Source organism: Ailuropoda melanoleuca, unplaced genomic scaffold, assembly GCF_002007445.2.
Source record: "Ailuropoda melanoleuca isolate Jingjing unplaced genomic scaffold, ASM200744v2 unplaced-scaffold11384, whole genome shotgun sequence".
In the NCBI taxonomy this organism is placed as follows: domain Eukaryota; kingdom Metazoa; phylum Chordata; class Mammalia; order Carnivora; family Ursidae; genus Ailuropoda; species Ailuropoda melanoleuca.
In genome coordinates this window covers 6,490,617-6,516,708 of record NW_023179820.1, presented here as the reverse complement: position 1 = coordinate 6,516,708, position 26,092 = coordinate 6,490,617, and the positions used below count along the sequence as shown (strand labels likewise).

The 26,092-nt window shown below is 39.1% G+C and overlaps 1 protein-coding gene and 1 pseudogene across 6 annotated transcripts in view; one reads left to right on the top strand and one right to left on the bottom strand.

Annotated features, from left to right (window-relative positions):
• The first annotated feature begins 5,499 nt into the window (after nt 1-5,499).
• ATP6V1H (ATPase H+ transporting V1 subunit H) overlaps nt 5,500-26,092 on the top strand; it is a 119,367-nt gene continuing 98,774 nt past the window's right edge. For 2 of the 6 annotated variants that reach the window (XM_034650130.1, XM_034650128.1), the window contains exons 1-4: nt 5,502-5,735; nt 7,081-7,236; nt 15,362-15,464; nt 16,425-16,514. In XM_034650130.1, coding sequence (XP_034506021.1) covers nt 7,124-7,236; nt 15,362-15,464; nt 16,425-16,514 — 306 coding nt within the window. In that variant the 5' untranslated portion in view covers nt 5,502-5,735; nt 7,081-7,123. Of the gene's footprint in view, nt 5,736-7,080; nt 7,237-15,361; nt 15,465-16,424; nt 16,515-26,092 lie in introns of those variants that run through there. The other 4 variants (XM_034650129.1, XM_034650127.1, XM_034650126.1 and 1 more) reach the window with 4 other exon arrangements.
• On the bottom strand, nt 18,919-19,280 carry LOC109491315 (annotated as a pseudogene).

The window sequence follows — 26,092 nt, the reverse complement described above, 5'->3', positions numbered from 1 at the left end:
TCTGGCTCCATAAATGTTGTTGCAAATGGCAGGATTTCATTTTTTTATTGCTGAATAATATTCCTGTGTGTGTGTGTGTGTGTGTGTGTGTGTGTGTCTATTTCACATCTTCTTTAACCATTCATCTATGGATGGACACTTGGATTCCTTCCATATCTTGGCCATTGTAAATAATGCTGTTATAAACATTCGGGTGCATGTATTCCTTTGAATTAGTGTTTTTGTATTTTGGGGGTAAATACCCAGTAGCGTGATTGCTGGAATGTAGGGTAGTTCTGTTTTTAACTTTTTGAGGAAACTCCATACTGTTTTCCACAGTGGCTGCACCAGTTTGCATTCCCATCAACAGTGTAAGAGGATTCCCCTTTCTCCACATCCTCACCAACAACTGTTATCTCTTGTGTTGTTGATTTTAGCAATTCTGACAGGTGTGAAGTGATATCTCATTGTAGTTTTGGTTTTCATTTCCCTGATGAGGAATGATGTTGAGGATCTTTTGATGTGTCTATTGGCCATCTGGATGTCTTCTTTGGAGAAATATCTGTTCATGTCTTCTGCCCAATTTTTAATAGGACTATTTGTTTTTTTGGGTGTTGAGTTTGAGGAGTTCTTTATAGATTTTAGATACTAACCCTTTATTAGGTATGTCATTTGCAAATATCTTCTCCCATGCCATAGGTTGCCTTTTAGTTTTGTTGGCTATTTCCTTTGTTGTGCAGAAGGTTTTTATTTTGAGGTAGTCCCAATAGTTTATTTTTGCTTTTATTTCCCTTGCCTTAGTAGATAAATCTAGAAAAATGTTGCTACAGCTGATGTCAAAGACATTACTGTCTGTGCTGTCTTCTCGGATTTTTATGGTTTCAGGTCTTTAATCTGTTTTGAGATTATTTTTGTGTGCAGGGTAAGAAAATGGTCTAATTTCATTCTTCTGCTTGTTGCTGTCCAGTTTTCCCAACACCATTTGGTGAAGAGACTGTCTTTTTCCCATTGGATATTCTTTCCTGCTTTGTTGAAGATTAATTGACCATATAATTGTGGGTTTATTTCTGGGTTTTCTATTTTGTTGCATGGATCTATGTGTCTATTTTTGTGCTGGTACCATAGTGTTTCGATTACTACAGCTTTGTAATATAACTTGAAGTCTGGAATTGTGATGCCTCCAGCTTTGTTTTACTTTGTCAAGATTTCTTTGGTTATTCGGGGTCTTTTGTGGTTCCATACAAATTTTAGGATTGTTTGTTTTAGCTCTGTGAAAAATGCTGTTGGTATTTTGATAAGGATTGCGTTAAATGTGTAGATTGTTTTGGGAGTATGGACATTTTAACAATATTTGTTCTTGCAATTCATGAACACTTTCTTGTGTGATCTTCAATTTCTTTTATCAATGTTTTATAATGTTCAGAGTACAGGTCTTTCACCTATTTGGTTAGGTTTATTCCTAGATATCTTGTTATTTTTGGTGCAGTTGTAAATGGGATTGTTTTCTTAATTTCCCTTTCTGCTGCTTTCATTATATAGAAATGCAACAGATTTCTGCACATTGATTTTGTACTTGCAACTTTACTGAATTTATCACTTCTAGCAGTTTTTTGGTGTAGTCTTTTGGGTGTTCTACATAGAGTAATATGTCATCTGCAAATAGTGAAAGTTTGACTTCTTCCTTACTGATTTGGATGCTTTTTATTTCTTCTTGTTGTCTGCCTGCTGTGGCCAGGACTTCCAGTACTATGTTGAATAAAAGTGGTGAGAGTGGATATCCTTGTCTTATTTCTGACCTTAAGGGGAAAGCTCTCACTTTTTCCTCATTGAGTATGATGTTTGCTGTGGGTTTCTCATATATGACCTTTATTATGTTGAGATATGTTCTGTCTAGACTTACTCTGCTGAGGGATTTTATTATGAATGGATGTTGTACTTTGTCAAATGCTTTTCAAAGGAGGGCCATTTTAAGAAGAAAGAAACTGAATACATTTTGATGAAAACTTAACTTATCATTTACCTCTTGGGCTGGAAATTAAGCAGGAAATGTTTTTCTGATATAAGAAAATAACATTGCCTCTGTTTCAGCTTTTGGGAATTTACTTGTACATGTTTACTTTATGCTTCTCCTCTTTCTGTGAAAGCTTTTTCTCTTATATTTCCTTTCAAAAGGAAACACCCATACTTTTGTTTCTGGCCAAGGCAGAATGACTGGATGAATTTACTCTTCTAACTAAAGCAACTAAAAAACTTGACTAAGTATATGAAAAAACAAAACAAAACAAAACAGTACTCAAGATATTGGATGTCAGCAATGAAGGGCACCAATCCCCAAGAGACAGGAAACAAATGAAGCGAGCCCTGTGGATGCCCTGGCTTATTGGTTTGAGAAAGTTTTCAGGTTCTGGCTTAGGGATTCCAAACCCAAGTGTGGAATGATGGTCTCCCTGAGGCGAGGAGATGGAGCAGAGGGTTTGGAGAGGAGGCCATGGAATGTAGAGTACCTAGGGCAGAGTACTGGTGAAGAAGAGCTGCATAGAGTGAGACTTTGGTGATCTTCACAGGGTCCTTCTTGAATGTTCAGCTGAGTACTGATCATTGTACTTGTGTAAGTAGACTAGTCAAGGCTGGGGAAAGAACTGCACAAAGGATAGAAGAAACAATCCTTGTAGCTTATAAAAGGTTGGGTTTAGCACCTGTTCTCAAAGGCCTGAGTGAGAACACTTAAAACTCAAAAGGTATTAGGTACTCAGAACTCAGAAGGTTTTGCTTCAGTATTGGGGAAAATTAACCCTAGATGACACATTGCTTTAGCTCTGCCTAACAAAGCTTAAAAGAAAGACCCAAAATGATTATACCGTGGGTAATATAAATATGTTCTGGAACAAAACTCAGGAATATTTATAGAAATAAAAAAATATTTCCACACCCAAGAAGGTAAAGTTCAACAGTTCTGGCATTTGATGATAAAAAAAATAACCAATACCTTGTGAATTATAAGTGTGTGCACTCTTTCTGTCTCTCCCCACCGTGTAAGAGCACAGTGAGAAGGTGGCTATCTACAAGCCAGGAGGGGACCTCATCACTAACTAAAATGGCCAGCACCCTGACCTTGGACTTCCAACCTCTAGAACTGAGAGAAATAAAGTCCTGTTTAAGCCACGCAATCTGTGGCATTTTCTTATGGCAACCTGACCTGACAAATAGAGTTTTCTATATATTTTTTTGCTATTATAATAAAACATTACACTGAAAATTGTTGTATAGTTATCTTTACACACTCATGTTGAGAGTTTCCTAGCAGAGATTCCTGGAAATTTGATAGTTTGGTTGTGGTGCGTGCACATGTAATGTTTGAGTAGATACTTATGCTATTCTTTTTGGCGGTGCCTCTTAGTGTTCAGATGCACCACAATGATGTCATTCTGTAATGGTAAGGCCATGTGTTCCCACCACAGCCTAGAATATGTCTTCATATTTGGAATGACAGATTGATCAGATAGAGGTAGTCGTCATCCCCCTTTCTCCATAGGAGCAAGACTGCCATTTTTGGCTAGAAAATGCCTTGTGTGTGGTACTGTGCTGGTATCCCTCCCTAACACCATCTTTAGATCCTGTGCACCAAATGCCAGCAACACTCCATCCCTAGTCACTGCTGTAAGCCCAAAAGTCCCACCCTTGAGGGGGTTATTTTCCCATTCCCAGAAACTCTGAAACATATATGAAGTTTAAAATATTATAGTTAAAAGAAACAGTTTTGTGACCTATAGCTTTGTTAACAATGAATTTTTTTTTGCTAAGCTATTATTGTGGTTAGTATCTGCAATATTTTCTTATTCTAATTCCACACTTTTCTTAGTTAATCAAGTTCTACATTAATTTAGGCTAGAATTTTACATATATGTGGATTCAATCCATAGCATCAAATTTATTAAAAGAAAATTTCAAAGAAAAAGAACAATATAAGGAATATCCACGTACATTATCTAGATTTAAAAAGGTTAACATTTTGGGATGCCTGGGGCTCAGTTGGTTAAGCATCTGCCTTTGGCTCAGGTCATGATTCCCAGGTCCTGGGAGAGTGTTCCACATCTGGCTCCTCGCTCAGCAGGGAGTCTGCTTCTCCCTCTGCCTGCCACTCCCCCTGCCTGTGCGCTCTCTCTCTGACAAATAAATAAATAAATCTTAAAAAAAAGTTATCATTTTGCAGTATTAGGTCAAGATTAAAAAAATTACTTTAGAAATATAATGTAGATATCAGGTAGGGCCCCTCTGTATGTTTACTCAACCAGTTACACTAGTGTGGCTCCTTCCCTCTATATTTGTGGTAGGCAGAATAATGTTCCCCTAAAGATGTCCATGTTCTAACCTCATGTTAACTTACATGGCAAAAGGGAAACAAGGTTGTGTATGTGGTTAAGGTTAAGGACCTTGAGATGGGGAGAGTTGCTTGAATTATCCAGGGGGACCCAATCTAATCATGTAAGTCTATAAAGTCAGAGAACCCTTCTCAGCTGTCCAGAGAGAGAGTGTGTCCACAGAGAGAGGGAAAGGGAAAAGAAAAGGGCAAGTGTGCACACTCCCACTGAGATGTTGCTGACTTTGAAGATGGAGGAAGGGGGACATGAGCCAAGGAATGCATGCGCTTCTAGAAACTGGAGAAGATAGGGAAATGGATTGAGACTCATGTCAGGCTTCTGACTTAAAGAACTATAAAAGAATAAATTTGTGGTAATTTGTTAAAACAGCAATAGAAAAATAATTATACACTGTGTGTTTACTTATAGTGTTTAAAACTTGAGCAAAATGTATCATTTTTAGTAGAAATGTGTTGGTTCTACTTATAAATCCTTTGAGTGCTGATTAGCAAAAATATGCTATTACATATACCTGACTGCCCACTAGTTGTAGTATTGAGTAGTATTACTCATTACTATCTTAAGACAAGGAGGATAGTTGAGGCCTCGACTGGGGCAATCTTGGGCTCAAGTCAGGGTTGTCAAATTTGCATTTTCTTTAAATATAAAAACTTTAAAAAATATAATTGCAAATACTACATGAAACATAATTTGCTAAACCTGCAACCTGAGGATAAGATAACTTTTGTGAACCACCTTTCAGGATCAATTTCATACTTAAAATCCCAAAAAGAACGCCTATTTCATTGAGCTGTTAAATCCACATGGAAGTCAATCTATTTAAAAACATTAAATCAAATATTTCAAAAGAATGATTGTTGAGATAAACAAATTTTGGCCTGACTCTGCCTTGGGTTGGGGACCTCGGCTGCCCCCAAGCGGGGCTGTGGGTTTCGGGGTCGTGGTCCCCACGTGCCCATCCTGCTCTCCTCCCTCCTGACGGGCCAGCCTGGGCTTAAATTCTGTGTCCCTCCGGGCTCTCTGTCGCGGGCCGCCTGAACTCCACCTCCCCGCTGTATATAAGACCCTTCCGAGCCCAATGGGGCACCGCGAGCGTTTTGGATCTTCCCAGCTTCCGCCTTCCGGGCTGTCACGTGCCTCTGGTCACGTGACCCACCCTCCTGTCATTCTACCGCGGCCGCTCCTGCTTCCTTCTCCCTGTGCCGCCCTCAACGTCTCCTGGGTGCGGGAATCTCTGCACTTTCCGGGGTCCGTGGCTCACTCCGCCGCTCAGGCCTCTGTACCGGGCAGGAGACGCCAACTGCACAGTGACTCGGCGCCCCAGCCGGGCTGTGGCCCCGACGGCCTGGACCGCTGCATCCTCCCTGCCGCCTTCGGGTGAGTTGTGGGGTCCCCAGGGTTTGTGAAGTAAGGCCGCTCTCGCGTTGCTTTGTCCCCTGACCAAGCCCGAGGGAGGCGACCCCTGCGGCTTCCCCAGCTTCCCTCGGGCGTGCTGGTTTCTGCCGCGCAGGCCCCTCCAGCGCTCCTCCCGCCCGGGTCTCCAGATTTCTTTCCTTAAAGGCCTCAAGTAGGTTTACGGAACTGGAGCTCCTCCCCGGCAGCAGCAGGGAATGTGAGGGGTGGGCAGGGGAGAGGAGGACAGGGAAAAAGTATACTTTCCCCAGGATTGGGCCACGCCCTGCTGAAGATTCGAGTTGTTTAGGGATTTAGATGATGGTAATGAGGCACCTTCACCTACCCCAGGAGAGGCGGCTGGGCCTGAATCCGCTCGGTGTACCAGGGTTCCAGCCTGACCCGGACAGAGCCAGTTTTATCTCTGCCTTACCTGTGTGTATTGCTTTTGCTTGTTTAGGCAGCAAACCCTCAGATGTAGAGATTAAGTTCCAAACTGACTAAGGTCATTGGGTTTGCAATAGAATTTTGGGTATGGTTTTAGTTTCTTTGTGGCTCTGGCAGTGAACTTATATTTTGTGAACCAGAACCTATATATTTTGTTTTGAGACAAAGTCAGGCTTAAGCGTTTACCGGTAAATTTAGAAGTGAGAATTACATAAAACTCATTATTGTAGGTTCTTCTTGTTGTACCAGACTCCCATGATCGGTTGTACCTAAATTGTAATTGGTATTTGTTCCAAAACTTTCTTCCAGAATTGATTATGAAAATACCGTGAACTTTGGTTGAAAAAAGAAAGCTCTGTCTTTGAAGAAATGGCATTCCCACTTTGGGGTTTTTAATTTGAATGAGTAATTTTAGAAGGCAATTGTAGGTTTTTTGTATATGTCACTTCAAAATGATGCTTAGTAAATATAAATAAAATAATTGGTCTTATCTCTACTATACAGGTTACTTTTTTCTGTCAGAAGAAAGTTGATCCCAGTTGTATACATTTAAATTGTATGCCTGTTTTATTTAAGCATGACTTCTGATGTCTGTCTTTATTAAAGAGTTACTTTTAAAAATCTTACTGCAAGATTAGTGTCAATAATTAAAAAACTTGTCCTGAAAATGTAAAAACCTTTAGGGAACACTTTTATGGGGTGGTGTGTAATTGGGCAAGATCTGAAATATAATGATATTAATATTGAATACTTAGGATATTCAATATTTGAGTTGAATGTCTGGGGAGAGTAAGGTGATGATGATACTAATTATAATAGCAGATGATAGTAGTAGTTGTTAAAAAATGATAACATCTGGTATTCTGGTTTCACCTTGCTTCAGAATTGAAGATCTGTTGAAAAACATCCAACATCATAAAACTTAGATGACCAAAATGGATATCCGAGGTGCCGTAGATGCTGCTGTTCCAACGAACATTATTGCTGCAAAGGCTGCAGAGGTTCGTGCAAACAAAGTGAACTGGCAGTCCTATCTTCAGTAAGTACCGATTTGCTGTGAATCATGGATAATCATGTGCTTTTGCATCAGGCTTTTTCATGGTCATGCTTCTATGAGAGAAATACTGGAAAAATGCTAATAAATATGGAAGAAAACACTTCCTCCTTAGAATTCTTACCTGACATAGGGAGTGCTGGAGACAGCTTGAGGCTCTAGCAGGGGAGCAGAGCTGCTCAGAGCAGTTTTGATCTTCTCTTTTGGAAAGCTGTACTTTTTGAATGAGTGGGAAATGTGGGAGGCATGTTCATGGGATCTGTAGCAGGGGAAGGGGATAATGGGCAAAGCCTTCCAGACTGGCTCATTGTGCCTTAGTGATCAATGTGGGGACAGAGGCGTTGCAGAATGGCTCCTACAACTAGTACAAAGTGTAGATGTGTGAATTTCAAGACCTGGGTTTGAATTCTGGTTCTTCTGTCTACTAGATTGGTAATTTTAGGTGAATCTCTTAACTGCTCTGAGGTTCATCGAAGTAAGTGTGAAATGGGGATAGATATCTCAGAGTTGTTGCCCAAATAGTGTACCTTAAGTATTGACACAGTCGAATACGAGCATTAGTATGTTGAATACATGCTCAATAAATTTTGGTTCTTTCCCCTTCTTTCTTGTATGCATTAAGATTTAGCATGTTGGTGTTCTGTATTTATCTGTAAAGTAAGGATTTATTTATTCTTGCCCGTATTTTATCATATTGACTTTACTTGCTATCTGTTTGTTTTGGTTATTTATGAGTGACTTATTAAGGAAATTCAGTTAAGATTTGCATATACAATTTGAAAAGCAAATTGAAGAATCTTTAGTTTTATATTTAGTTTGCTTTGCTGTAAGAGGGACATGCAGTGTACAAAAATTACGCATTTATGTCTGTTAATGTAGTCACTCATTAAACATTTATTGCCTGCCTTTCAAGTGTGAGGCATTTTTCTAGGCTTTGAGGCTTCAAAAGATAAACTTATAATCTGGTAGAGAAGTCAAATATAAAACAGATCATTTAAGTTTAGTATGTTAACTGAGCTAGTAGAAAGGTACACAGGGGAATGATGGGTGGACAGGAAAAGGAAAGCTAATCCTACCTCCAGGAGGTGTTCCTGGAGGGGATGTTCAAAGGCAGGGAGGTGAAAGCAGCATGTTGGGTGGGGAATAAAACATGTTTTGGGGGGTGCCTGGGTGGCACAGCGGTTAAGCGTCTGCCTTCGGCTCAGGGCGTGATCCCGGCGTTATGGGATCGAGCCCCACATCAGGCTCCTCCGCTATGAGCCTGCTTCTTCCTCTCCCACTCCCCCTGCTTCTGTTCCCTCTCTCACTGGCTGTCTCTATCTCTGTCAAATAAATAAATAAAATCTTAAAAAAAAAAAAAAACAAAAAAACATGTTTTGGAGGCAGGCAGTGGGGAGGGCTGAGCGTGGAGAGGCAGCCAGGAGCCAATTGTGAAGGCTCCTCCAGGAGCAGTTTTAAAATTGCTGTTGTAGATATTGGAACAACCAATGTTTGTAAGTGCGGGTTAGATGTCAGATTGCCTTTTGGTTGGATTGTTCTATTGAAAATGTAGAGGGTGGATTTGTGGAAATAAACCTAGAGCTAGGGTTGAGACTGTAGAAGTATTCAGATTGTTGGAATGGATAGAATTGGGTAGATTTGAGAAAGTCTTAGTGATCGATTTAATGTATAAGAGTGAGAAAGAATCTAGGATGACTCTGGATTCCTCCTTTAGTGGACTGGATTGTTATGTGGTCATGGACTCAAGGGCAAGAGGAGAGACTTTCTGATGTTTTCTGTGTTCGTCTATATCTGTGTAATTGTTTAAAGTTCCTGTGAAATTAGGATTTTGAGCTCTGTTTCCTAATTTTAGTCCAGAGTGTATTTAGACTAGAGGACAAGGAGTTTCATGTTTATAAAGCTTGACTTTGTTTATAACCTAAATAGAATGATATTGTTATTGATCATAAGGCACTGGTTGACTGCAGAAGTTCTGTAGCATGGGCATTTGGAAAATTTTTAATTCCATGGAGATTTTTAATTGCTTTCTTTTCTTTTCCTCCTTTTCCAAGGCCTCTGTACTACTAAGTTGTAGTCTCATTCCTATTTCTGTCCTTTTGTTGTCCATCTCATGCATTTCTTTATAAAACCTTTCTACTCTGTATATCTGTTCACAAATGTTCACCAAATGTTACTGTATGCCTGCTGTTGTGGGGACACCGGTGGGTGTGAAATGTGCTTGCCCTAAAAGAACTTACAAATCGTTGGGGCTGGCCATGACACATGAATTCTCAGGGAATCTTGTATCACATCTTATTCTGATAAAAATAAAACCATTGGAAAAGTTCTCCAATGTCAAAAGGCCAATATTCTCTATCCTTTACAAACTAACATGTTATATGAAAATACAATGTTTGAAAAATGTACGTATGTTTGATTAAGCTTTTTTTTAGTAATTGAACTGGACAGTATGTAAATGAATGGGTGTGGCTATATTTCAGTCAAGCTGGAATCTAGTAAAACTCTATCCTGAGGATACAAGAATCGTAAAATAACATTCTTCCTCTCGAGTTTAAGGTCTAATGAGGAAACAGACCTTTAAATAAAAAATTCAATAATAAAATGTGGGAAGCATTAAAATGGAGATACATGTGAAGTTTTCTCTAATAACAAAAGCAGGGAACGAATAATTATCTGGGAGCATTGGGAATGACTACACCGAATACACGAAGATACTCGTGAGAGCTGTCCAAGCAGAGGAGCTGTGGGCTGTGGTGAAGGAAACTGTGGGGGTGGGGGAACAGAGATGTGGAAGAACATGCAGCTCTGGGGGAGCTTTGGGTAATTGGGTGGGGCTCCCTCTGGCCTGCTGCAGGCCAGTTTGTGGCACTTTCCTTCACTGGCTTTGAAGGCCCAAACCTGTTAGCCATTTTGACACTTCTCTCCCTTACTAACCATATCCAGACAGATTCTTTTAGCTCTGCATCAAAACCCATCCCAGATCTGACCACTTTTTCTCTAGCTCCACTTTCACTGCCCTGTGTAAGCTGTCATTATCTCCCACATGCTCTCTTTTTTTAAGGGGGGGGGTTCAATTTGCTTTGATGTTTTTTTCTTCTTCTTTTTTTAATTAAGAAATTGATTTAATTGACTACAATGTTATGTTAGTTTCAGGTGTACAACATAGTGATTGGATATTTTTATACATTATGAAATGATCTTGGTGGGTCTAGCTACCATCTGTCACCACACAAAATTAGTACAATATTATTGACTGTATTCTCTATGCTGTACTTTTCATCCCTGTGACTTAACTTATTTTATAACTGGAGGTTTGTACCTCTTAATCCCCTTCACCTACTTTGCCCTTCCCCTCACACCACTCACTCCCTTCTCATAATCACCGCTTGTTCTCTGTATCTGTGAATGTGTTTCTGTTTTGTTTTTGTTTTTTCAATTCCACACATAAGGGAAATGTGCAGTATTTTGTTCCCCTATCTGACTTATTTCCCTTAGCATATTACCCTCTAGATCCATCCATGTTGTTGCAAATGGCAAGATCTCATCCCTTTTTATGGCTGCATGATATTCCATTGTGTATATACCACATTGTCCTTATCCATTTGTCTTAGGTTACTTCCATATCTTGGCTATTGTAAATAATGCAGCAGTAAACATTGGGGTGCACATATCTTTTTGAATTATTGTTTGTTTTCTTGAGATAAATATCCAGAAGTGGAATTGAAGAATAATTCTTTACAGTGCTGTGACAGTCATTTTGAAAATATAAATCAGATTATGCCACCCTGCTCACAGACATCCAGCAGCTGTGCTTTTCTTGCTCTTTCAAGCTACTGCTGCCCCACTGTCATTGGACTTAACCTGTGTCTGGAAGTTCCTCCCCATATCACTTGGCTCATTAACTCACTTCATGCAGGTGTCTGCACAGGTGGCTTCAGAAAGGCCTTCACTGTGGGGCGCCTGGGTGGCTTAGTTGGTTAAGCCTCCAACTCTTGGTTTTGGCTCAGGTCATGACCTCAGGGTCTTGAGATCAAGCCCTATGTCAGGCTCCCTGCTCAGTGGGGAGTCTGCTTTCCCTCTCTCTCTGCCTCTGCTCCCCCTGCTTGTGCATTCTGTGTCTCTAAAATAATTAAATAAATCTTAAAAAAAATAAGAAAGGCTTTCACTGTAATCCACCTAGAATATATTCTTTCCTCTGTTGGCATTTTCTAGCACCTTACCCAGCTTCAGTTTTTTTTCATAGCATTTAGTGTCCTGGTATTATGGTGTGTGTGTGTGTGTTTAAAAAATTATTTATTTTTGTGTTTGTGTGTTTTTTGTTCTCCCCACTGCAATGCAAGCTCAAAGAGGGATGTTTAATTCACTGCTGTGTCACCTGTTCTTAAAGGTGCTTGACACACTGATGGTTGATCTTGGCTGATTAGATCATGAATGGGTAGAGTAGATGTTGGGCAGTGGAGACAGTGTTTGGGAAAGGAGTAATGTACTTGGTAAGTCATGTACTGTTTCATGTTACTTTCATGGCAACACTAGGACCTGTTTTTCTGCCCTTATCTTAAAGAAGAGTAGATAGCTGTGCAGATAGGTTAGGTAACATGTACATGTTGATACAGGTTTTATTTTTTTTTTTAATTTTTTATTTATTTTTTAATTTTTTTAAATATTTTATTTATTTATTTGACAGAGATAGAGACAGCCAGCGAGAGAGGGAACACAAGCAGGGGGAGTGGGAGAGGAAGAAGCAGGCTCATAGCAGAGGAGCCTGATGTGGCTCGATCCCATAACGCCGGGATCACGCCCTGAGCCGAAGGCAGACGCTTAACCACTGTGCCACCCAGGCGCCCCTGATACAGGTTTTAATTAGACAGTTGATTAAGAAGATTTTTCCTGAAAGCCTCTACCTAGGTGCTAGGTAGAACTGCCATTCAAATTCACAGTCTGACTCATAGGAAAGGAGTAACGCGGTCAGATGTGTGCTTGAGAAAGCTGGCTGCTGGTAGGTAAGAGGGATGTGGAGGATGGGTGGATCGGAACAGGGAAACCCTTTGGTGGATTGTTACCTTAGGCCTGAGTTACTCCAGAGGCAGGGAAGTCAGGAGGAGACTGATGCTAGGTGGAAGGATTTTTAGGACTGGTGCCTGAGTGGTTGCAGGTCATTAGAAAAGAGACCAGAGTCCCTAACTTGCTAGGTTATGAGAATGTCAAAGAAAGATTCAGAGACTAAAGAATTCAAGCAAGAAAAGAAAAAGGTTACTTACAACAAATGCAAGAAAGTCAAACTTCAGGAGGACTGGCTTACCAAATAAAAACCACATTTATTTAAATGGAAAAGAAAGCTGCAGAATGATAAGGTTACCAAGTGTAACCTTCATTGTATACTTTAGTCATGGTAGAAAACCACAACTTTTTCACATGCTTATCCTATCTACAAAGGTTATGATATGCTTTTATACATCAACATAGCAAAATTTGGGGCTGAAATGGTTTTAGCTAGGAACTTCAGGTTTATGAAAAAGACTGTATTTATTTTGGGGCCAGAGCTGAACAGGATGACCTTGTTGATCTATCCCAGGGTACAGAGTGCATTTTTTCCTGCCTGGCATGTAAAGTGCTTAGCTACAAAGAAAACAGGGCAAAGTGTCTTTTTTTTTTTCTTTTCCCTTTCATTATCCCATTAACTAGGCTGCAGCGGAGTGTGTGTAGGGATATATGTTAGTGATCTCAGTTCTGCCCCTGTAGGGTCTGGAGGGCCTTTGTGCTTGCTCTGTGGGAGGAGAGGTTCCCATGTATGAATGAGGACTGCAGGAGGGCGGCCTGGGCTGGAGTTCAGACTGTGAGCTACCTGCGTAGAGGCTAGCGGGGAGCACTCAGGGAGTATTCAGGGAGTGCAAGTGGAGAGAGCCTCCCATAGAACCTGAGGCACAAGGTAGGAGATAAGGAGACTGTAAAGAGCAGTAATGAGTGGCCTGAGGAGGACAGGAAAAATCTGGAAGCTCAGGAAGAGAGTGTCAAGAAATGGTCACATTGTCACCTGCCTTAGAGCTCTAGAAATATAAAGACTTATTCCCTTTTGGGTTGGTAAGGAAAGGCTTGTTGGAAAAATACAATGCATGAGAATAGTTTATAAAAAAAAAAGCTATGTTAAAAAAAGGAGCATATATGAAAACAACATTACAGTGCTTAAAACTATGTAGAACTGATATAAGAATGACAGCAGATTACAAAATCCAGAAGCGAGTTAACAGGATGTAAAATAGTTTAATATGTAGTAATAGTATATACAAAACCCAGAAGGGGTAAAGTAAAACACTGAGATGTTGAATACCTGCAAGTCAAGATTTTCTTTGGAGGAAGGTGGGATTGTGGGAAGGGGTATCAGGAAGTATGAAAGGTCAGTTCCGTTGTCTTGGGGAGGTCATAGCTCTGAGGACATCACCTTCCCAGACTCTCCTGTATGCTCAGAAACCTGTTCTCTTCAGGACTTTGTCTGAATCTGGGCTGGGCTCTTTACCTTCCATGTCCTGTGTTCCCCCCTCCATCCTGGGTCTCTCCTGGGAGCACTGCCTACATAGTTTGCCTGTACGCCAATCTCCATGTCAAGGCCTGCCACCAGGAACCCAATGCAAGACAGACCTGAAAAAGTACTACATTCCTGTAACTATGCATATGGGGAAACCTGCTTCAAATTCATCGTTTCCATGGTTGGGCTTTTGTAGAACACTAGTCTCTCAACATACTTGGGGGCAGGGAGTGGGGAAGGACAGTTTTTTAAAAAATGTGGATGCTATTTGAATGACAAAGCATATTATAAGACATTTAAAATTTTTAAACTTGCATTTACTTCATGCTTACATCCATCGGGTGCTTTTTCTTGTAGTTTTTCACAACTGCTCAGTGGAGCAGGGCAGGTAGTATTATAATTGCCATTTTACTGGTGTGGCAAACATTGCTCAGAGGGGTAGCGACCTGCCAAAGTTTCACAACTGGAGTTGGAACTCTTCCTCAGTTTGAGGAAGAAAGGATTGTTGGAAAAATCCAATCCATGAGAATAGTTTACAAAAAAAAAAAGCTATGTTAAAAAAAGGAGCATATATGAAAACAACATTACAGTGCTTAAAACTGTGTAGAACTGATATAAGAATGACAGCAGCTTCCCCCACCATACTGATAGCCTGAAAAGATTGGTGTATGTCCTGAAGTGTCCAATGTCACAGAGACTAGCAGGGCTGTTTTGCTGACAGGTCTTTTTACAAGGAAGCATCAGACAGGGCCCGAGTCATTGATGAGTGGAGCGAATCAGTTGTGAGGTCAAACTGGGTTGGAAGGGAAGGTGATGGTGGTTCAGTTGTGATGATGTTCTATTTGTGAAAATGGTAAGAGGTGGAAGATAGTTTGACAGAGAGAGAAGACTAGGCTGTCCTGGTTTGACTCTCACTGAAGGAAAGAATTTGGGAGAGAAAAGCAAGATTCCAAGGATTGAGCTTGAAGAAAAGCCTTGAGCAAAGAGCCATTGAAGAAGGGACCTCTGAAAAAAGTAAGAGGAAAACAGGAAAGTGTGGAATGATTGCTGGGAGGACAATGGGTCAGGATGGAAAGGTTATTTTTTCAGAGGAGAGGAGGATCATATTTTTCTGAGTCCAGAGGGAATACGAGAATATGCCAGAGGTAATGATTGTAGAAGTTCATATAAAGTGGCTTTGGTCTGATTGGAGTAGAAAGCCAGGCGAATTGTTTGGCTGGGAGGGGGATAGGGTGAGACTTCGGACAGTGCTAAAAGGTGTCAATTATTGAGTGCTCCCTACGGGCTAGGCACTGTGCTAACCACCTTATATGAATTATCTAATATCCTCAAATTAGCCTCTAATGGCAATGTGGATATTATTCCCATCTTGCAGATAAATTAACTCAGGTCCAGAGAGGTTGCATGATCAGTATGTTGTGGAGCTAAGCTTGCAGTCAGGTCTGTCTGATGCCAGGCAGGGCCTGTGTGCCCACCTTAGTGCTTAACTACCAGGGAGAGAGGAGAAAGATGGGGAATTCCTGTATCCCTTGCTCACAGTGGGGTGATTCAACTCTTATTGAAAAAACCCAACTTACTCTTACTTTTTAGGGGGCAGATGATTTCTGCTGAAGATTGTGAATTCATTCAAAGGTTTGAAATGAAAAGAAGTCCTGAAGAGAAGCAGGAGATGCTCCAAACTGAAGGCAGTCAGGTGATAGATATAAACATTATGTCATCAATACCTCCCTGTGTCATTAAAAATTCTAGAAAAAATTTTTAATGACTTTGTGATATTCCATTGTAGGTATGCATCATAATTTAGCTAAAAATCCTTTTTTATTGGAAGACTTTTGAATGATTTCCAGTTCTCTTTTTTCATTTTGGAAAAATGTTCTATTGGGTATGTTTATTCCTCTATCCTTTTCTGCATTTCTGAAAATCTTTCTAGAATAGATTCCTGGAAGGGAAATTAAGTTTTGAAAACAATATACATTGTTTTTAAAGTTGCTTTTTTTTTTAAGAAAATTTTTCCCATTTTGTATTTTCACCAGAATATGATGCAATCCTCCTGTCCATCAGATTTTCTGATGTGGGGTCCTGATGGTCTGAAGGAGCCTGTATGCAACTCAGTCTGATTTTTACAACAATCCTGGGAAATTTGTGAGGAAACATACTGTTGGCTCCAGTTTTTGTTGAAGTCTGGAGATTATCACATAGTTGATAAGTTGTAGAATGAACACAGGTTATGGCCTTCTGATTCTAATCCCTAGTACCCTTGTTGCTGTAGTGTTCTTCTTCCCAGCAAATGCAAAAACAAAACAAAAATAAAAACCAAATCAAAATCAATGATAATTTTTTGTGGTTTATATAACTTAATCTTTATGTTATCACGGGCGATCAAGAGTTATAGTTGCCAGGTCTATTTAAAAGTAGTAAACACTTTGAAATTTATCACTAAAAATGATCAAAAATCAAATGCAAGTCATAGTATGTTCCTCCCATACTTCATCACAATATTTGTAAAAGGTATACATTTTCTGTAATTGAAATCTGTTGGTTAATAGCATTTGTATTATAATTTGTGCAAGAGAAATAATATTTTACTGAAATTCCATTAAAATGTTGTGTTTGTAGTTGAAAATAAGTTACCATTACTTTCATTCTTTTCCAGTGTGCTAAAACGTTTATAAATTTGATGACTCATATCTCCAAAGAGCAGACAGTTCAGTACATACTAACTATGGTGGATGATATGCTGCAGGTAGGTATATTCTTTACTTAATACATTTGCTGACTTCATTATTTTGTATTCTGCACAGTAACATTATTTTTGTATGGTTTCACTTATACCACAGGTTCTCTTTTAGAGTTGTAATTGCTAATAGTGTTAAAGATGGGAATGCCCCCACACAGGCTATTTTTGTTGTTTTTCAGGATGTCTAGTAATCAGTCTATATTTTTTCCCATAATACCTCAGGAGTTCTGTGTCGAATACCAGCAGTGTTGGGTGAATCATTGAAAAATGGATGTTCTTTGTACTTACAGGCGATGTGGCTTCTTCTCTTTCATTCAACAGATTTCAGTGCCCCTGCTATGTTCCAGGCCAGTGCCAAGCACTGGGGCTTCAGTGCTGAATGTAGGCAAAGTGCTTGTCCTCAAAAATTCTTGTCTCTTTGGAGAACATTTTGCTTACCATCCGAGACTTTTCCAGTTGCATAAAGTTTCTGTTTACTGTTTTACTGTCCCTGAACACAGAGGGGCCTCCCTTAGTCACAGTTTTGTATTTTACACCAGAGTATAATCTAGGTTTAAATTGTTGGCGTACAGAGCGGTTCTCTTTGAGACAGGGCATCTGGCTGCTAAATCCAGTGCCTGACTGCACGTCTCAGGACTTGAAGAACAGTGTCAGTCTGGCTCCTTATGTGGAGCATTGTTCTGTCAGTTTACAAGGAAAAAACATTTATTGGTGGCCTACTATGTGCCAGTCATTGTACTGATTGTTATTGAAGGTACAGAGGGTAAGTAAGGCTGTCTACCTAGGGGCCCTCATGTTATTTATAGGAATGTAGCGATTTTATAATATGAGTAAGGATCAGTATCCAGCCTGGCTGATACAGGCCTGTTTGAGAATGACTGTGGTCTCTCTCAGCACTTTGTTCCTTTAGTAAAGTTAAGAAAAATGGGGAATGTTGTGGTCTGCCTTGGTTATCCTGATTACTATATAGGATTGTACCTAGAGTGAGCAGGCTTAAATTGGCATGCAGACTTTGGTTTTATTTATATGTATATACATATACCCAACATACATATGCATGAACATACAAATATCCTCATTTTTTAAAAAGATGTTATTTGAGAGGCAGAGATAGCGAGAGAGAGCAGGAGCGGGGAGGAGAGGGAAAAGCAGGCTCCCTGCTGAGCAAGGAGCCTGATGAGGGACTTGATCCCCGGACCCCGGGATCATGACCTGGGCCAAAGACAGATGCTTAACTGATGGAGCCACCCAGTGCCCCACAAATACCCTCACTTTTTATACATATATCTGTAAATCAGAAACCATGAGTTCACATTATGTCCATTCTCATTTCAGCTGAACACCAGAGTTCATTCTAGTCTCCCTTTTCTATATTTGTAACTCTCTTCTGTGACAGTGAGATTGTGAGTTCCTCTTATCCTTTGTATATTTACTTGTCTGTTCCACCCTAAAGCACAAGGAAAGGAGTTTCAGAATGGCTGACCCATACAACTGTGAAAAATGAGCCCTTTACTTAGAGTTCAGTATTATTTTGCTGTACTTTTTCTTTAAGCTGAGAGTATGTTGGCAGTGTATTGTGTTCAAGTTTCTTTCAGAGTGGTTGTATCATTTTTCTTGAAATACAGTTAGATTCATTTGTGTTTTTTGGTATTCTACTTATTTTTTCTCATTATTACAGAATTTATTTTATTATTTTTTGATTATGTAAAACACTAATATGCTTCCAGAAGTCAAAACTATACAGAAAAGATATACTCAGAGAAATGTCACCAAACCCTTACCCCTATTCCTTGCATTCCCACCTAACTCTTGTTAAGTAACCAGTATCATCGATTTCTGGTTTGTCCTTCCTGTATTTTTTCCCTGCATAAATAGGCAGATACATATGTAAGAAAACATGTGTATTTTTTATTTCCTTCTCTTATAAAAAACAGGTACTAAATATAATCTCTTATATTTTGCTCATCTTACCTAACAAAATATGCCATAAATCATTCCATATCCATTCAGAGATATCTCCCATATTTGTTTTTGATAGCAACAAAGTGCTTTTTTTTCTAGATTTTATATATATATTTTTTATTTTATTTATTTATTTATTTTTATTTTTTTATTATGTTAGTCACCATACAGTACATCCCTAGTTTTTGATGTAAAGTTCCATGATTCAGATTTTATTTTTAAGTAATCTCTACACCCAGTGTGGGGCTTGAACTTAAAACCCTAAGATCAAGAATCGCACACTCCGCTGACTGAGCCGGCCAGGCTCCTCACAACAAAGTACTCTTTTAGTGGATGTGTTATAGTTAGTCAGTCTCTGATGTGATAGACATTGAGTTTGGTTCATATGCATATTTGTTTTGGTTTAATAAAATTTTATTTTTCAAAATGTTTATTGGGTTGGGCCTGATCATGCATCTTCACCAACAGCTGGAACATCTCCACCTTTGGTGCTTCTAGTGTAAATTACTGGAGCTCTGTTTTGAAACCAGTTCGTAAGTCCTTTAAAAGGAGCTCCTGAAAGACTTCCCTGGCCAGGGAACCATGAATTTCAGCCTCAGGCAACAAGCGGGGTTATAACTTTTATATAGTTGGGAGCATCTTTACAGAGTTCGTCATATGTGGCTTTGTCAAACAAGACAAGCTTATTGAGCATGTGCTGAACTTTCCCTAGGATCACTTTTCGGCTTCGCCTTCAGATTTGCTCACTGAGTCTTTGTCTTTCTTGGCTGACTTTCTGGCATCTTTCTTCTCATTGTCCTTGGGTGGCATCTGGGGAGCAGCCTCACTAAGATATTGGACAAAAAGTAGTTCCGATATTTTGTAATTAAAGATAACGAAGCCAAGAATAACCTTGTGCAAATGTATTTTCCTATGGCCGGGAGTGTACTTCATTGTAAATGCCTAGAAATAGGATTGCTGGGTAAAAGAGAACTACATACATAGTTTTGTTAAGATGTTGCCATGTAATTCCATTTTGGGTCCTGCCAACGTATGAGAATGCCTGTGTGTCTGCAATCTTGCCAACAGAGGGCATTGTCGGACTTTCACATTTTTGCCAATCAAGATGGATCTAACGTTGAACATGTTCAAACATAGTTTTATTTCTTCTCCTTGTTGACCTTTTTTTTTAATGAAGGATCTGTGGAGGGATTCAGATTTAGGTAGCTGACATTATCCTCAGCTATTGATTAAATACGTTTTATTTTATTTTATTTTATTTTAAAGATTTTATTTATTTATTGGATGGAAAAAGACACAGCGAGAGGGAACACCAGCAGGGGGAATGGGAGAGGGAGAAGCAGGCTTCCAGCTGAGCAGGGAGCCTGATGCGGGGCTCCATCCCAGGACCCTGGGATCATGACCGGAGCCGAAGGCAGATGCTTAACGACTGAGCCACCCAGGCGCCCCTAAATACATTTTAACAGTTGATTTTATTGGTAAACTTTTGGTTACATTGAGAAATTTGCACATACCTTTACCATTTGATTTCTTGTGCTATTTGAAAAATAACCGTAATTACAAATGTTTTCCTGTTTGTGATTCAGTCATTTCATTCTTTTTTTTTTTTTTTTTTTNNTTTTTTTTTTTTAAAGATTTTATTTATTTATTCGACAGAGATAGAGACAGCCAGCGAGAGAGGGAACACAAGCAGGGGGAATGGGAGAGGAAGAAGCAGGCCCACAGCAGAAGAGCCTGATGTGGGGCGATCCCACAACACCGGGATCACGCCCTGAGCTGAAGGCAGACGCTTAACCGCTGTGCCACCCAGGCGCCCCAGTCATTTCATTCTTAACACTTCTGGATAGAACAGTTTTGGACAGAATTGCTTGTTTTTTTCTCACCTGTTCAGTTTTGGGTACATAATTTTGAAGATTAAGAATTTTTTGGCGCTCAGATCTCAACAGCAATTTTTAAATGCCTTTGAGAAGAAGGGCTTAATCCTTATTCTCTTAAAGGTTGTAACTTGAGTACCTGGAACAGTGATGGGTGGAAGATAAGTTTTTTTTGTTTGTTTGTGTTATTCAAATTCAAGTTAGTTAACATATGGTGTAGTATTGGTTTCAGGAGTAGGACTTAGTGACTCATCACTTACACATAACATCCAGTGCTCATCCCAAAAAGTGTCCTCCTTAATGCCCATCACTCATCTAGCCCATCTCCCCATCTACCTCCCCTCCAGCAACCCTCAGTTTGTTCTCTATAGTTAAGAATCTCTTATGGTTGTCTCCTCCTCTGTTTTTATCTTACCTTTCCCTCCCTTTCCCTATGTTCATCTATTTAGTTTCTTAAATTCCACATATGAGTGAAGTCATGTGATATTTGTCTTTCTCTGACTGACTTATTTCGCTTAGCATAATACACTCTAATTTCCATCCGCATTGTTGCAAATGGCAAGATTTCATTCTTTTTGATGGCTGAGTGATATTCCATTGCATGTATTTATCACATTTTCTATCCATTCATCAGTGAGTAAACATTTGGGCTCTCTCCATAATTTGGCTATTGTTGATAATGCTGCTATAAACATTAGGGTGTATGTGCCCCTTTGAATCAGCATTTTTGTATCTCTTGGATAAATACATAGTAGTGCAATTGCTGGATTGTAGGGTAGCTCTATTTTTAACTTTTTGAGCCACCTCTGTACTGTTTTCCAGAGTGGCTGCACCAGTTTGCATCCCCACCAGCAGTGCGAAAGGGTTCCCCTTTTCTCCACATCCTCACCAACATCTCCTATTTCCTGAGTTGTTGATTTTAGCCATTCTGACAGGTGTGAGGTGGTATCTTATTGTGGTTTTGATTCGTCTTTCCTTGATGAGTGATGTTGAGCACTTTTTTTTATGTGTCTGTTGGCCATTTGTATGTCTTCTTTGGAGAAATGCCTGGTTCATGTCTTCTGTCCATTTCTTAACTGGATTATTTGTTTTTTTTGGGTGTCAATTTTGGTGAGTTCTTTATAGATTCTGGATACTGGCCCTTTATCTGATATGTCATTTGCAAATATCTTTTCCCATTCCTTAGGTTGCCTTTTAGTTTTGTTGACTTTTTGCTTTGCTCTGCAGAAGTTTTTTATCTTGATGAGGTCCCAATGGTTCATTTTTGCTTTTGTTTCCTTTGCCTTTGGAGACGTGTCTAGATGTGCGGCCAGGGTCACAGAGGTTTCTGCCCATTTTCTCCTCTAGGATTTTGATGGTTTCCTGTCTCACATTTAAGTCTTTCATCCATTTTGAGTTTATTTTTGTGTATGGTGTAAGAAAGTGGTTCAGATTCATTCTTCTGCATGTCGTTGTCCAGTTTTCCTAACACCATTTATTGAAGAGCCTGTCTTTTTTCCATAGGATATTCTGTCCTGTTTGTCAAGATTAGTTGACCATATAGTTGTGGGTCCATTTCTGAGTTCTCTGTTCTGTTGCATTGATCTATGTATCTGTTTTTGTGCCAGTAACATACTGTCTTAATGATTACAGCTTTATAATATAGCTTGAAGTCTGGGATTGTGTTGTTTCCTGCTTTCCTTTTCTTTTTCAACATTACTTTGGCTATTTGGGGTCTTTTGTGGTTCCACACAAATTTTAGGGTTGTTTGTTCTAGTTCTGTGAAAAATGCTGGTGTTAGTTTGATCAGGATTGCATTGAATTGGTAGATTGCTTTGGGTAGTATGGACATTTTAATGTTATTTGTTCTTCTAATCCACGGGCATGGAATGTTTTTCCATTTTTTTTGTGTCTTCTTCAGTTTCTTTCATAAGTGTCCTATAGTTTTCAGCATACAGATCTTTTACCTCTTTGGTTAGGTTTATTTCTAGGTGTCTTTTGGTTTTTGGCACAGTTGTAAATGGGATTGATTCCTTGATTTCTCTTTCTGCTGCTTCATTATCGGTGTATAGAAATGTAACAGATTTCTGTATGTTTATTTTATATCCTGCAACTTTGCTGAATTCATGTATCAGTTCTAACAGTTTTTTGGTGGAGTCTTTTTGGGTTTTCTACCTAAAATATCATGTTGTCTGCGAAGAGTGGAATTTTGACCTCTTTCTTACTGATTTGGATGCCTTTTATTTCTTTTTGTTGTCTGATTGCTGTGGCTAGGACTTCCAGTACTATGTTGAACAACAGTGGTGAGAGTGGACATCCCTGTTGTGTTCCTGACCTTAGGGGAAAGCTCTCAGATTTTCCCCATTGAGGATGATACTCACTGTGGGTCTTTTGTATATGGCCTTTATGATGTTGAGGTATTCTCCTTCTATCTCTACTTTCTTGAGGGTTTTTTTCAAGAAAGGATGTTGTAGTTTGTCAGATGCTTTTTCTCTATCTATTGAGGGGATCATATGGTTCTTATCCTTTCTTTTATTAATGTGGTATATCATTTTGATTGATTTGCAAATACTGCACCACCCCTGCAGCCCAGGAATAAATCCCACTTGATCCTGGTGAATAATTCTTTTAATGTACTGTTGGGTTCAATTAGCTAGTCTCTTGTTGAGGATTCTTGCATCCATGTTCATCAGGGAAATTGGTCTGTAATTCTCTTTCTTAGTGGGGTCTTTGTCTGGTTTTGGAATCAAGGTAATGCTGGCCTCATAGAAGGAGTTCAGAAGTTTTCCTTCCATTTCTGTTTTTTGGAATAGCTTCAGAAGAATAGCTATTAATTCTTTAATTGTTGATAGAATTTCCCTGGGAAGCCATCTGGTCCTGGACTCTTGTTTTTTGGGAGAATTTTGATTACTGATTCAATTTCTTTTCTGGGTATGGGTCTGTTCAAATTTTCTATTTCTTCCTGTTTCAGTTTTGGTAGTTTTTATGTTTCTAAGAATTTATCCATTTTTTTTCCAGCTTGCCTTATTTGTTGGCATATAATTGCTCATTATATTCTCTTAAAATTGTTTGCATTTCTGTGCTGTTGGTTGTGATCGCTCCGGTCTCATTCATGATTTTATTTGGGTCCTTTCTCTTTTCTTTTGGTAAGTCTGGCTAAGGGTTCATCAATTTTGTTAATTCTTTCAAAGAAACAAGTTTCTGGTTTCATTGATCTGTTCTACTGTTTTTTTTGATTTATATATATCATTGATTTCTGCTTTCATCTTAATTATTTCTCTTCTTCTTCTGGTTTTAGGCTTTATTTCCTGTTCTTTTTCCAGCTCCTTTAGGTGTAAGGTTAGGTTGTGTATTTGAGACTCCTCTTGCTTCTTGAGGAAGGCCTGCATTGCTATATACCTTCCCTTATGACTGCCTTTGCTGAGTCCCAAAGGTTTTGGACTGTTGTGTTTTCATTTTCATTTGCTTCCATGTGTTTTTTGTATTTCTTCTTTAATTTTCTGGTTAACCCATTCATTCTTTAGTAGGTTGTACTTGAACCTCCATGTATTTGTAATCTTTCCAAATTTTTTCTTGTGGTTGACTTCAAGTTTCTTAGTGTTGTGGTCTGAAAATATGCATGGCATGATCTCAGTCTTTTTGTACTGGTTGAGGCCTGATATGTGACCCAGTATGTGATCTGTCCTGGAGAATGTGCCATGTGCACTCAAGAAGAATGTGTATTCTGCTGCTTTTATAATGAAATGCCCGGAATATATCTGTTAAGTCTATCTGGTCCAGTGTGCCATTGAAAGCCATTGATTCCTTGTTGATTTTCTGCTTAGATGATATGGCCATTGCTGTGAGTGGGGTGAAAAGTCCCCTACTATTATTATATTGTTGTCAATGAGTTTCTTTATGTTTTTTATTAATTTATATATTTGGCTGCTCCCAAGGTGGCGGCATAAATATTTACAATTGTTAGATCTTCTTGATGGATAGAACCCTTTATTATGATATAGTGCTCTTCTTTATCTCTTGGTATAGTCTTTGATTTAAAATCTAGTTTGTCTGCTGAAAGTATGGCTAGCCCAGCTTTCTCTTGATGTCCATTAGCATGATAGATTGTTCTTCACCCTCTCACTGTAACCTGGAGGTATCTTTGGGTCTAAAATGAGTCTCTCATAAGCAGCATTTCGATGGGTCTTTTTTTTTTTTTAATCCATTCTGATACCCTGTGTCTTTTGATTGGAGCATTGAGTCAATTTACATTCAGAGTAGTTATTGATAGATAGGAATTTAGTGCCACCTGTAAAGTTGCTGTTCCTGTGGATTGTCTCTGTTCCTTTTTAGTCTTTGTTGCTTTTGGTCTCTCTTGCCTACTCAAAGGGCCGCCTTTAATATTTCTTGCAGAGCTGGTTTAGTATTCATGAACTCCTTTAGTTTTTGCTTGTCTTAGAAACTCTTTATCTCTCCTTTCTGAATGACAGCCTTGCTGGATAAAGTATTCTTGGCTGCATACTTTTCCCATTCAGCGCATTGAATATATCATGCAACTGTTTTCTGGCCTGCCAGATTTCTGTGGATAGGTCTCTGCAACCTTATATGTCTAACCTTGTAGGTTAAGGACCTTTTATCCCTTACTGCTTTCAGAATTCTCTCTTTATCTTTGTATTTTGCAAGCTTCACCATGATCTGTCTTGGTGTTGACCTATTTTTGAGGGGAGTGCTCTGTGCCTCTTGGGCTTGAATGCCTGTTTCCTTCCCCAGATTAGGGAAGTTCTCAGCCATAATTTGTTCAAAGAAACCTTCTGTCCCTTTTTCCTGTTCTCTTTCTTCTGGGACTCCTGTGGTATAGATATTATTGTGCTTTGAGGAATCTCTGAGTTCCCTAAGTCTGTATTTGTGACCTCATAGTTTTTTCCCCTTTTCTTTTCAGGTTTATTATTTTCCTTAATTTTATCTTCTGTATCACCTGTTCGATCTTCTTCCATCCTCATTGTGATTACATAAGTTGGTTTCGCATTTCAGTTATAGCATTTTTTATTACCACCTGACTTGTTTTTAGGTCTTGTATCTCTGCAGCCAGGGTTTCTCTGGTGTCTTCTATGCTTCTTTCAGACCCTCCTAGTATCCTTATGACTGTTGTTCTAAATTCTTGTTTGGGTATATTGTTTATATCTGTTTTAAGCAAATCCCTGGCTGTGATTTCTTCTTGATCTTTCTTTTGGGGAGAATTCCACCATCTTGTCATTATGTCTAGGTTTCTGTCTTTTGCATATTATGAAAGCTTGTTATGTTTCCTGCTCCTGGATATATTAAAAAGGGGTCATACACTGTCTAGGGTCATACACTGTCTAGGGCCTGGCACTTCAGAAGGTGATTCTGGTGTATGCCCTGGGTACTCTGCTGTTGTGTTTTGGCTTCTCTATACCACACGTCAGTACTCTGTAGATTTCCTCCTTGCTTGGGGAGCGTTTGGACATTTAACTAGATGTGCTTTGATTTGTTTGTTAAGCTAAGCCTGATTTAAAAAAAAAGTCCTGAATCAAGAAAAGAGAAGAGGAAAAGGAATAAAAATGCAAACAGACAAATAATACTATAAGCCTGATTCTAAAGAATAAGAAAGAAAGAAGGAAAAAAGAAAAGGAAAAGAAAAAGAAGCCTGATCCAAAAAATGAGAAAAGGAAAGAAACAAACCAATAAATGAACAAGAAACTTAACCTGATATCAAAGAAAAAAAATGAAGAAAAAAATAAAAAGTAAAATAAGTTTTATATATATATAATA